Here is a 12,707-nt window from a genome sequence, read left to right as displayed (position 1 = left end):
CACAGGACAACTCAGCGGAAGTTTAAATGTTAAATGTTTAAATGTTTAATGCACAAAGTATAGTGACTATCCCAGTATTATGACATAGTTTTGTGCTGTCCTTTCAATTTAACATTTCTTTGTAGGAGAATTGAACTTTTAGGTAATACAACAAGAGGTATTTATTGGCCAATCTGTATAATGGGAAGAGATTAGAGTCTCGAATAAATGCTCTTGCCAGTTGAGGAGCTAAAGTGATGGGCGAAGGTACATTCTTTCACCTTTGGTGGACGTGCCCTAGGATTAAGGCTTTCTGGGAAATGATATATAATGAATTGAAAAAGGTATTTAAATATACCTTCTTGAAGAAACCAGAGGCCTTTCTCTTGGGCATGGTTGGCCAAGTGGTGCCAAAGAAGGACAGAACGTTTTTTATGTATGCTACAACAGCAGCAAGAATACTCATCGCAAAGTATTGGAAGACGCAAGATTTACCCACTCTGGAAGAATGGCAGATGAAACTGATTGACTGTATGGGATTGGCAGAAATGACTGGCAGAATCCGTGACCAGGGAGAAGAGTCGGCAGAAGAAGATTGGAAAAAATTTAAGGACTACTTACAGAAATATTGTAAAATTAAGGAATGTTGAATGATGCTGGATTGAAATTGAGTGGTTTCTAGCTGTAATGATATAAAGGAATATGAAAAAAAAGGATTGGATTGAAAATAAGGTGTTATTATAAGCTGTAATGCTTTAAGTTAAGGATTTGCTGAACAAATAATTTGAAATGGAATACAAGAAGGGGAGGTATGAGGAGGTCAGAGAAATATGTTATTGAAAACTATGTATTATGAACTATATGTCTTTTTTAATTTTTTTGTTTGTTTTTTGTTTGCATAAAAAATTGAAAACTTTAATAAATATCTTTTTTTAAAAAAAAAGAGGAGCTAAAGTGATGGGAACTCTCAAAAGAAAAAGTTGTCCCCAAACTGTTGAGACTAAGCTTTTCATCTTGAAAGTTTAGTGAGAGTGTATCGTAGTTTAACAGTGATGACAGAACCTGTACATGTGTGTAGGCACTCCTGTGTATGCAGATACAAGGACAATCTCTCAAAAAATGGAGGGTCAGAAGGAAATAAAATCCATTTGAGAGCTGGCACTGCATTTCTCCAAGTAGTGTTTTAATGAATGAATCCGCAGCAGCATTAGAGGTTTACTTTGGCAGAATGCTTCCTGTGGGAAGCCCCAGTGTGCCATTCACTTAATGTTTGGAAGTGTTTACCGATTCTTTTCTCTCCCTCTCTCTCATCTTTTTCTCCCACCCACCCCTCTTCCCCATTTGAACAGAAAGAACGAGAGAAGGGCTCCAATCTGGCATTCATGTTTCGGTTGCCCTTTGCTGCTGGTAGAGTTTTTAGTATCAGCATGTTGGACACCCTGCTGTATCAGGTATCGTGAAGGACAGAATTTATTCCTTTTCTGAATTCATACTAGCACCCCAACCCCATACTAACATCATAACTCAGTGGTCTACCCCAACATCGGGATCTGTGACATTGTGCCAGAATGCTAATGCCGTTTCAAAATGTCATGCTGTTCACCCTGAGAAAGCAAAGAGACAACAATAACAAGCAGTTTATTGCATGCTGCAAAACATAGAGGAAAAGCTGATACTTCTGGGATGGGATTGATGCTGAGCTGAGAACAGCTAGCTAGCTACCCATCTCAAAAGTTCTTACGCCACTACAGACCCGGCTGCATTCATACAGCCCATCACATACTAATAATTGTATGTTGTGTAGTACATCACCATATACAATACTTTGCAGAGTTTATGCTGAGTGCTAGCCATTATCTAAAAATCCTTGATATTGGGGGTTGGGGGTTGGAAGGGAATTGGAGATGTGATGGAACCTAGGATTGCATACCTTGCTATTGTCCCCATTCTTTGAGGGAGCATGGCAAACAATTCAAAAGGTTGCTATGGACAAAGAAAAATGTGTTTCTGCAAACACAGTAGTTGTATAAAGCTCTCAAAAAGTAAGTGCATCATTAGTTGTGAAGCTGGTCTTCCCTCCACAAAGTAAATATCCACTGCAAAAAAAAAGCAATATATGTGTTTACCTATTCTGTTTAGGAATGTTGATTGCAGTGGTACCTCTGGTTAAGAACTTAATTTGTTCTAGAGGTCCGTTCTTAACCTGAAACCGTTCTTAACCTGAGGTACCACTTTAGCTAATGGGGCCTCCCGCCACTGCCGTGCCACCGGAGCATGATTTCTGTTCTCATCCTGAAGCAAAGTTCTTAACCCGAGGTACTATTTCTGGGTTAGCAGAGTCTGTAACCTTAAGTTAGCAGAGTCTGTAACCTTAACCCGAAGCGTTTGTAACCCGAGGTACCACTGTACTCTGATATATACTAAAGTACTTTTCTTTTTAAAACTTGCAGTCCTTTGTTAAAGATTACATGATATCTATCACAAGACTTCTGCTGGGCTTAGATACTACACCAGGTTCTGGCTTTCTTTGTTCTGTAAGTATTTTTATTTAATCCCATATAATTAAGTTTGTTGATACTTTGGTTGTTTCTTCATTTGTTTTTCATATTGCATTTTCTCCCTAAGAGTAGCTGTCTGATTGCTTTTGGTACAGAAAACAATATTAACAAAAATAGGTGCAAGGCATTCATTTTTGCTTAATGGCAAAGCAGCAAATTGGACTTCTCCCTGTGTTCTCTTCCAAATCTGTTCTCTGAAGCAGATATTGATTTCAGGGGGTGGGGACAACCTCCTACATTGAACAGGTAGAAGTCCTTTCTGCTAACGGGATGACTTCATCGGATACAGTCTCAAGTGCTTTATGAGGCGAAGGGGATTTATAGAAACTGACCCCATACATGAAAAATTGATTCAGCAATTATTTTTATTAATATTCTCCAGATGGTGCAAAGTTATATACAGTTCTGAATTGATTTATCTACAAAGTCTAAAGAGATAGTGTAGCCTAATATGTATGGTGAGCAACTGGGATAAGTCGTTTGTATGCTGCAACAATTGTGTTAATATATCATTTGAGTAAATAAAACGTCTCTAAACAGTCAGGCTCTTTTTGTTGCTGCTGTTGTCTAGATGAAAATCACAGAAGATGATTTGTGGATCAGAACATACGCCAGGCTCTACCAGAAGCTTTGTTCTTCTACGGGGGATATTCCTATTGGAATCTATAGAACCGAATCTCAGAAACTTGCAACGTCTGAGGTATGGATGGGTTACAGACAAGTTCTGATCAGGAATGTTTCAGAAACATTACTTAAGTAATTTGCAATGAACAGTGACAGAGTGGTTTCACTTAACTATGTTTTGCTCACCTTTCTTTCATCTCTGATTCACACTTTCTGCTAGAGTTTCAAAACAACAGTGCTGTTTTGAATCTATAAATGTAAAATGTGAGAGGGCATCACACATCTTCAAACATTTTGAAACCTGCACTGGATATAATTCAAACAAATTCAGTTTGCTGTTGCTCCTGACCCCTGTTCACTATTTGTTTAGAGAATTTAGTTCTAAAGCTGGCCCAATATCCCACACATGTATTGTAGTAGTTAAGTTCCCAGTGATCATTTGGGGAGAACAGCAGATTGAAGGTGAGAAACTAGCTATTTTTCATTTTATTATTGCCACTGCATTGTGTCATCATCCAAAGACACACCCCACATTTGTTATGCCATTGGTTGTGCTTCTTCAACTTCTCCATTGCAAGTTTAAAACTCTTTCACATGTGTCACTGCAACCTGAATCAAAGAACTGTCAAAATGCAAGGGGTACAAAGTTCGTTGTAATAAAACCTAGATACAGACCTACATTAAAAGAATCATGAGAATTGCTTCTGGCAAGATCTCTGAAAGACCAATACATATGTTTATGTTTGCCCACCAAAGTGTGTGCCAAGGAAGGATGCAAATTCTGACATAAAGTTACTATAAAACCAGCCCTGATACTTGGAAACAATTTGCTTGATTGCAGATCTTCAGCTTTGTTTCATTCTAGGGATATGTGAAATTCTCCTGGCCAATTTAGTGAAATTCCTCAGATACCGTACCTTTGCCCAAGCTACAACCTTCTGTTTTGCCTCAAATTTAGTTACAGAGAAAATTCAACAACAGCTTTATAGCTTTTAACAAATTCAGCAATCAACACTTACGAGAATCTATTATTTTATAACTGTGTAACCCTGAGGAGTGCGTTAGTAATTTCTGTTGAAATCATAGGCTATGATTTTTGTTGGAATCATAGACCTCTTGTAGCTGGAAGAAATCTCAGTATCATTGCTTCAGTTTTGTGTGCTGAATAATAATTTTGGCCTGGTTCAAACAGAAGGTAAGGTAGTGGAACTATGTAAGAAGAATTAGATCTTATTTGCCTGGAGCACTATCTTATTAGTTGGTAACTTATATTAGTTGTGAATGCTTAAATCTCATTGAGTGGAAAATACTATGGCATTAAAATATGACAGTGTGATATGTGAAAACATGGATCAGGCTCACATTATCCTTATGTATCAGAAACACTTATTTGTATATCAGAATAAAGCTTGACTACCATGGAACTTAAGTGAGGAATCTGTTTTCTCAAAACTTTGTGAAAATGTTAAGTGCCGTATTTTTTGCTCTATAAGACGCACCAGACCACAAGACGGACCTAGTTTTTGGAGGAGGAAAACAAGAAAAAAATTATTCTGAATCTCAGAAGCCAGAACAGCAAGAGGGATCACTGTGCAGTGAAAGCAGCAGTCCCTCTTGCTGTTCTAGCTTCTGTGATAGCTGCACAGCCTGCATTCACTCCATAAGACGCACACACATTTCCCCTTACTTTTTAGGAGGGAAAAAGTGAGTCTTATAGAGCAAAAAATACAGTAATTCTATACTTCTAAAGCATGAGAAACAGCTTGTAAAGAATAGGTCTATTCATTTAAGTCCATTTTTGTTTAAAAAATTAAGTAGTTCTGCAGTACACCTCTGATTTTGTTATAATTTACAGTAAAATAAATTTGCACAAATTTTCTGGTATGCAATTGGCATGAATGTATTTCCAACAGCATAACATGTGACTCTGCCATTTATTACATTCTTAGTTATATTCACATTCAGTTATGATGGCCATAAGGCCCATCGTTACTTAGAATCCACAATTTTTCATAATGCGAATTTGTGGAACAGAAAATGAAAGTTGCGGATATGTAGAGTTTTTTTAGTTTGTTTTTATTTTAAAGAGAGAGAACTTTCTGTGCCTTGAGGAGTCACTAATCAAGTTATAAAACAGGAACACTGCATAAACATTATCTAACACAAAATAATAGGGATTAAATATTTTGTTGCTTGGGCTAGGGGTGGTGTGAAGCTTGTTCCGGAAAGTTTTGTCACAAAAAAAGCTGGTCCCATTTTGAGCTAGCTGCACCTCTTTCAATCTGGGCCTGACTCAAAATGAAATGCAATTTTCTGTCATGGCTTCCCTGATGTCATTACATTTCTGGGACTTGGTCCAAAGTTGCTTTGCTTAAAATGGAACCATGTGTACATTTTACAGCAAAGGAGACCCCTTGCAGGACATCTGGTGTCAATCTGAGCCCATCCTCAGACAGATGGAGGGAGCAGGTAGGAAAGCAAGGAGTGGCCCATCACTTGGGCTTATCAAGTGTTAATATTGAACTTTTGACAGAAATGCTTGAAAAGCTCAATTGATTTTGGGAGTGGGCAAGAGTGGCTTTGTACATCCCTGACTTGTGCTGGCCAAATGTGTACTGGTGACACCAAACTAGTTTGTTTGCTGCTTTTCTTTAACAGGATAGTCAGATAACAAGGGGAAATGACAAAGAGAAAGTTAGATGGGAAAAGAGCACCTGGAGAGAGATACTGTAAAAATAATAATAATCAACCGTGGTTTCTATTTTGCAGGTTAGGATTAAAGGTGAGTCTCAGCTCTGTAATGGTTGAAGACTAACCATTAATTGACCAATTTCTAATAAATATTTTATTCACTCAATATAACTAAAGTCTTTGTATGAGATCCACAAATCTGGCTTTAGGACTTCATATAATGATGTCCATTGACTTTTTTGCGGGGAGGGTTTGTACATTATATATGTACTTGAGTTACATGGAGTGAATAGAATGTTTTTATATATCTATAACTTACCTTACCAAATAGGATGGTCAAGGGCAACTTGGGAAACAATTCCTTATGTGAGTCCCACATTCATTTGTTCAAACGATTGCAAATTGAAATTGCAAGAATATTTTACACTACACACACAGCTAGCCATGCATTTATTTGTACAATCCCAATATTGTGATCACAACAAATTGTCTGTCTGTATTCATTGTTTGGACACTTGTTTGAATGGTGTTCTGTTTTCTTTCCCCTTTGCCTGACCCCCCTCACTTTGTATCAGTCTCGAGAAATGGCTTCACAAGTAAGTATTTGTCAAATGTTTCCATATGCCCAGTCTTGGCCAGGAACAGCTTACCCTGGGGGGGGGGCTAATCTCCCCATCCAAGACCCCACCTATTTTGTCAGCAGTGACAGAAATATATTAGACACAGTACTGTTGTGTGTGAAGCCCAGTGCCCTATTGTGGCATCTCCTTCCAAGTTATCAGATAAATTATCTGATGAGAGGAGTGGGTTCAATAACACCTCCTCTTCACCTGGTATATATAGGTCAGCTGAGAAGGTGGAGGCCCTGTTTATGTATGTGTGCAAGCATGTGTCATGTGTGTGAGAGTGTGTCTGTGATGTGAGAGTGTGGAACAGCCACTCCCTTTCTGGTGGCCCCCAGAGAGTTGGCCATGGGTACATGCCAGCCTTGAGCTAAAGAAAGAAAATAGTGAGCTGTTAGATGAAAATCAGAAATCACAGTGAATCAATAGTACTTTTTGTATAGGTAAATTAAACAATTTCTAGCCAAAGATAATACAAATTGTTTGAGGGTCCAATTTAAAGTGCTGTTTTTGACCTTTAAAGCCTGTGAACCGCCCTGAGACCTGCAGTTATAGAGCAGTATATAATTTTTATTTATTATTTTTAAGAATTGCTTGGAACCACAAAAACTAAAGGATCACATTCCCCATATGAAACTTTTCAGATCTGGATAATGTCATCTGACTCCCGTTTCTGTGAGCTACCTCAGATGTAGGTTCAGAGGGTGATAATGAGAGAACAGACCTTTTCTGTAGTAGCCTCCATTCCTTGTTTATGGAATGCTCTCCCCAGAGTGGCCTGCCAGGCACCAACTTTGTAATCATTTCAGCACTGGGCAAAGATGTTTTGTTTTTCTGGGCATTTGGACAGTCCCTATGCCACTATGTTAAATTGCTGTATTCTTTTGTATTCTTTACTTGCGGGGAAATCGCTTTGGGACTTTTTAGTGGAAAGTGATATACAAATTTAATAAACCGACTTAAGGGGATGTGTTAACACTGCAATCTAGTAATTGCATATAGTCCTGATTGTGTATAATACAGACCACAGGGCATTCCAAAATGAGACATTATATCTAGTGGTTTTATAGAATTATGAATGTTGTGTGCATTCGTTTCATTTATAATATAAGCCAGTCCTCAGAATTATATCACACTCTGAATGTGACCAGGGAACTCTGTCCCCTATATCATCACCTATGGGAAAACGAAAAGCATAGGAATTCATTGAAACCTTATTGCTCTTGTATTATATAGGTTCTCCTATTATGAACACACACCCGATCAGTGATAACAAAATGCCATGCCTGTCATTATATTAATATATCATTGTGAATGTGGAAATTGCACCAAACTGGCCTATGTTCTTGTACTATTGTAGCTTCCACTCTGTTTTGCCCAGTGCTTACTCATTCTGACCCTCACATGGAATAGTAGATACATGAGCCTAAGGAACATGTGCTCATCAGCTTCTTTGATCTCCTGATGCAGCAAAGGCTTAGAGCCAGGGCAGTTGGGCTGTGCCATTTGGTTGTGGACCTTCAGGGGCCCAACGTAAAACTGAATCTGGTTCTGCAACAGGTTCAGGAATCTGAATAGTCTCCCTCTGATGAACAAACTTCTAGCTTGTTCCATTGTTTCCATTGCCATTTCTCAGACTCTGGTTGCTGTGAACCTATTGCACTTCTGTGCTGAATGCAGATGTGTTGTTGGAACAGGCAAAAGTAAAAGTGAGGTGCAAACCCAAACAAATGAATATGCCAAAGTATTTGGGCCTGATAGCCTTGGTGAGATTTAGCCACCACCTTCATGTTCTGCCCTTTATTTTTCTTCTGCATACTCTTTCACCAACACCATGCATTTTGTGCAAGACGGCCTTAAGTGATTCCATCCCAACCAAGTTCTTCCTACAATTGTCTAAAGGTTGGTCCAATGAGTTTCGCCAAAGAAATTCGTAGCTTTTCTTTTGCATGATTCATATCATGGGTCTACTGTGGCAAATATTGGCTGTATTGAATAGTGGAACTGGAGGCAGGGAAATGAAAGGGAGGGGAGAGGCACTGTCCTGAGTTATTTTTTAAAAAAATGATAAATGGGAAAAGCATTTTCAAAAGGATTTAATTTCTTGAATGTTTTGGTGTTGTTGTTTTTAGTCTCAAATTTCCATCAGTGTGGAAGAATGGGAGGACACTAAGGATAATAAAGAACCGTTTAACTGCCGTAGCAACCATCGTAACTCAACATCGAGTGATCAGTCAGACCATCCTTTGCTGCGACGGAAAAGTATGCAGTGGGCTCGGCGGCTGAGCCGAAAAGTGCCAAAGCACTCGGGGAAAACTGCAGAGAAAATCAGTCAGCAAAGAATGAATCTTTACAGAAGGTCAGAAAGGCAGGAACTTGCTGAACTGGTGAAAAACAGAATGAAACATTTGGGACTTTCAACAGCAGGATACGGTAGGACATTCCTCTCTAAAGATAGATGCAACTTTCATTTTATGTAGCAATGCATTGGATGAAAGAAAGTGGCTGCATTCCCTTGCCAAAGGCTCGTCAGTGAACTTTAGAAATAGTGGGATAAGAGGGCAGACCCCCTGACAGATAAATAGCTCTAGAAAGCAGGGAATAGGTATGAATGGACAGTTCTTTCAGTGGAGAGAAATAAGGTCCCTTAAAACTATGTATTGGGGCAGGTGCTACTTCATTTCTTCATCATTTTTCTGGAATTAGTGATAAGCAAAGAAATGGCCAAGTTTCTGGAATACACCAAATTATTCAGGTGAAAACCCAAGCAAAATATGTTTCTTGTGAAGAAAATGAAGATCTGGCGAATATTTCAAATTTGGTAAGGTAAGGGTAAAGGGACCCCTGACCATTAGGTCCAGTCGTGACCGACTCTGGGGTTGCGGCGCTCATCTCACTTTATTGGCCGAGGGAGCCAGAGTACAGGTTCCGGGTCATGTGGCCAGCATGACTAGGCCGCTTCTGGCGAACCAGAGCAGTGCACGGAAATGCCGTTAACCTTCCTGCCAGAGCAGTACCTATTTATCTACTTGCACTTTGATGTGCTTTTGAACTGCTAGGTTGGCAGGAGCAGGGACCAAGCAACGGGAGCTCACCCCGTTTTGGGGATTCGAACCGCCGACCATTGGATCGTCAAGTCCTAGGCTCTGTGGTTTAACCCACAGCGCCACCCGCATTGGTAGCCACTTTCAAATCATTGCTAGGTTTCTGTACAGGGTCATCATTTTTCTTTTAAAAAACAAATAAACAATTTTTTTAACTAAAATGCTTATAAAAGGATCAATGATAATTGGTTAAATATAGCTTTCTCAGTTCATGTAATTATAAGAGCTGGAAGGCACCACAAGAGTAATCTAGTCCAGAGATTCCAAATTGGTGGTTTGCAGACCCCCCCATGTGGTCTGTGGCACTATTCATATAACAAAATCTACCACAGAGATAGAAAAAAATCAAAAGTGGGGGGCCCATGGCCTGGCTTTTGAAAAACAGGAGGCCCACAGTACTTAGCTAATTGGAAACCACTGATCTAGTTGAACCCCCTGCAATGCAGAAATCTTGTGCCCAATGTGGGGCTCAAACCCATGACCCTGAGATTAAGAGTCTTGTGTTCTACCAACTTTCAGAAGCTATTCATAAATAGTATAATAGAGTAATATTCAACCATTTCAGACCAGGACCAACCTTTTGTTCCTCCCTGAAATACAACGTGGGACATACTTTCATTGATGATCAAATATTTTATACAGTAGTACCTCAGGTTAGGGATGTGGGTGGCGCTGTGGGTTAAACCACAGAGCCTAGGACTTGCTGATCAGAAGGTCGGCGGTTCAAATCCCTGTGATGGGGTGAGCTCCAGTTGCTTGGTCCCTGCCCCTGCCCACCTAGCAGTTTGAAAGCACACCAAAGTGCAAGTAGATCAATAGGTCTGGTGGGAAGGTAAACGGCATTTCTGTGCGCTGCTCTGGTTCTCCAGAAGTGGCTTAATCATGCTGGCCACATGACCCGGAACCTGTACGCCAGCTCCCTCTGCCAATAAAGTGAGATGAGGACCGCAACCCCAGAGTCGGTCACAACTGGACCTAATGGTCAGGGGTCCCTTTACCTTTAACTTTACCTCGGGTTAAGAACTTAATTTGTTCTGGAGGTCCGTTCTTAACCTGAAACTGTTCTTAACCTGAGGTACCACTTTAGCTAATGGGGCCTCCCACTGCTGCTGCTGCTGCTGCTGCTGCTGCGCCGCTGTCGTGCAATTTCTGTTCTCATCTTGAAGCAAAGTTCTTAACCCGAGGTACTATTTTTGGGTTAGCAGAGTCTGTAACCTGAAGCGTCTGTAACCCGAGGTACCACTGTATTTCTCTTTCACTTTCTGCTTCCCCTACCACCTCATTTATTCCTTATCTTTTCAATAAAATAAAGTGGCGGTTTTGGTATGTCTGCTTTGACCCATTATAGGCCTAAGTATGACCTTCATGTCTGAGTCATTTGAAGTACAAGCCACACATCCTTTATTATTCTCTCTCCCTCCCTCTCTTTCTCCTATAGATGAAATGAATGATCATCAAAACACTCTTTCTTATATTCTGATCAATCCTTCTCCAGACACACGACTTGAACTGAACGATGTTGTGTAAGTTGAAGTCATAAAACATAAGAATTCACTTCTAATTTGCACTTTCATGCAGCAGAGAACATTTATTTCTAAAGCTTAGCTGGGAATTCTCATTTTTTTTAACATTCCCAGCTTGAAATTGGAGGATTAAGCAGAGTGAAATATTTTGGCGTCCACACACTTATCACAACTGCTTCCAGTTTGCATAATCCTGATATTTCAAGCAATAGCACCCAGCGCTGCATGTCATTTATCTTGTCTATTTACTCATGGAATTGTCATGAAGCCAAATTGGAGTGAAGGGAGGAAACAATGCTTGCTCAACAAGCCATCTTGGTTTGTTGAAATAAATTGTGGAAGGTATGCATGATACATTGATATCAGTTGTGCTGTTACTAGCTATGATAGGGAATCATTGTGAATTCAGTTGGGAGTTTTCTTGTTAAATCTAATGGCAACTGTATGTCTATATTTTTGTAGATATTTGATCCGCCCAGATCCATTGTCATATGTTCCAAACACTTCATCCAGCCGGAAAAACAGCTTCTGCAATGCCGTTGCTCAGGACACCAGGGAAGAAACACAGCTTTGACGCTTCACACAGATCATTGATGAAAAGACGTTTTTATACAAATAGCTGTTTTGAAATTTAGTGAAAATAAGATGATGGATTTATTATATCCAAGCCTTTAGGCATAATGGTCAGCTAACACACACCGGGCAACTACTTTACCGTAACCACAGGAATGATTAGGAAAAGCTGGGTCTGGTTTCAAAAAAACTAATCTGTCTTGGAGATAAAAATAACAAAGAGAGACTAAAATCAAACAAGTGTGCCCAGAGTGTTGCTTAGTGAAAGGAGGATTTTAATGGGGAATCTAAATGGATTATTTTTTCAAAGAGATATTAGAAATTAATATATTCTTTTCTTATCCTGGTTTTCATCAGCCGCTGTGGGAAAGTGGCTCAGTTCTTAACCATGCTGTGTACAGCATTTGTTGTTATTTCTTTGTCCCACAACCATAAACTTCTGGTTGTTGCAGTTAAATTAAAAATCAAAGGAAGTTTCAGGCAAGTCCTAACATCTTAAAACTGGAATTCAAAGCGAATGTTTTGAAAATTCACTGCTTGGTGACAATAACCCAGTATGCATTTCCGCTGTCTTTAAGTTCGTCGCGTTTCATATCTCTCCTATAGCCTTTTTCAACCAATTTAAATTCCTGGCTAATTGGAAACATTGTTTGTTTAGATTTGTAGCCCTCAGCGTTTAAAGACTCAGGGCAAATGTAGCATCACAAACAAAAATGCAGCAATCAATCTCTGTAGTGGAGACTCACAGTCTAAAGGAGAGTGGTGTGGCTAACAGCTCAGCATTGTTCCCTGAGTTTGGAAGCCAGCAACCTGGTAACCACAGTCCTGCTTGCTGTCAATGTACGAAGACATAGAAGTTCAGAAGATTTTATCAGACTCAGGCAGAAAACTAAGCTATTTTGTACACTGGATATGGGGGGAGGGTTTTTGTGAAGTGTCTTTCTACAAAAACGTTTCTGCCAGACAGCTTAGCACCATGCTGCTACTGTATGGAGAAGGATTTGTCCACAAGACAGTCATTCTGTAAGAAAA

At 39.6% G+C, this 12,707-nt stretch overlaps 1 protein-coding gene across 8 annotated transcripts in view; it reads left to right on the top strand.

Moving 5' to 3' along the window:
* Nucleotides 1-12,401, top strand: part of KCNT2 (potassium sodium-activated channel subfamily T member 2) — a 222,285-nt gene extending 209,884 nt beyond the window's left edge. For 4 of the 8 annotated variants that reach the window (XM_053391457.1, XM_053391462.1, XM_053391458.1 and 1 more), the window contains 7 exons: nucleotides 1,329-1,430; nucleotides 2,430-2,513; nucleotides 3,109-3,237; nucleotides 6,428-6,448; nucleotides 8,608-8,908; nucleotides 11,018-11,102; nucleotides 11,565-12,401. In XM_053391457.1, coding sequence (XP_053247432.1) covers nucleotides 1,329-1,430; nucleotides 2,430-2,513; nucleotides 3,109-3,237; nucleotides 6,428-6,448; nucleotides 8,608-8,908; nucleotides 11,018-11,102; nucleotides 11,565-11,676 — 834 coding nt within the window. In that variant the 3' untranslated portion in view covers nucleotides 11,677-12,401. The remainder of the gene's footprint in view (nucleotides 1-1,328; nucleotides 1,431-2,429; nucleotides 2,514-3,108; nucleotides 3,238-6,427; nucleotides 6,449-8,607; nucleotides 8,909-11,017; nucleotides 11,103-11,564) is intronic. The other 4 variants (XM_053391460.1, XM_053391459.1, XM_053391456.1 and 1 more) reach the window with 2 other exon arrangements.
* Nucleotides 12,402-12,707: the final 306 nt, after the last annotated feature.

Source organism: Podarcis raffonei, chromosome 6 (genome assembly GCF_027172205.1).
Source record: "Podarcis raffonei isolate rPodRaf1 chromosome 6, rPodRaf1.pri, whole genome shotgun sequence".
NCBI lineage: Eukaryota > Metazoa > Chordata > Lepidosauria > Squamata > Lacertidae > Podarcis > Podarcis raffonei.
The sequence above is the reverse complement of the archived record's forward strand: the minus strand, read 5'-3'. Positions and strand labels throughout refer to the sequence as shown.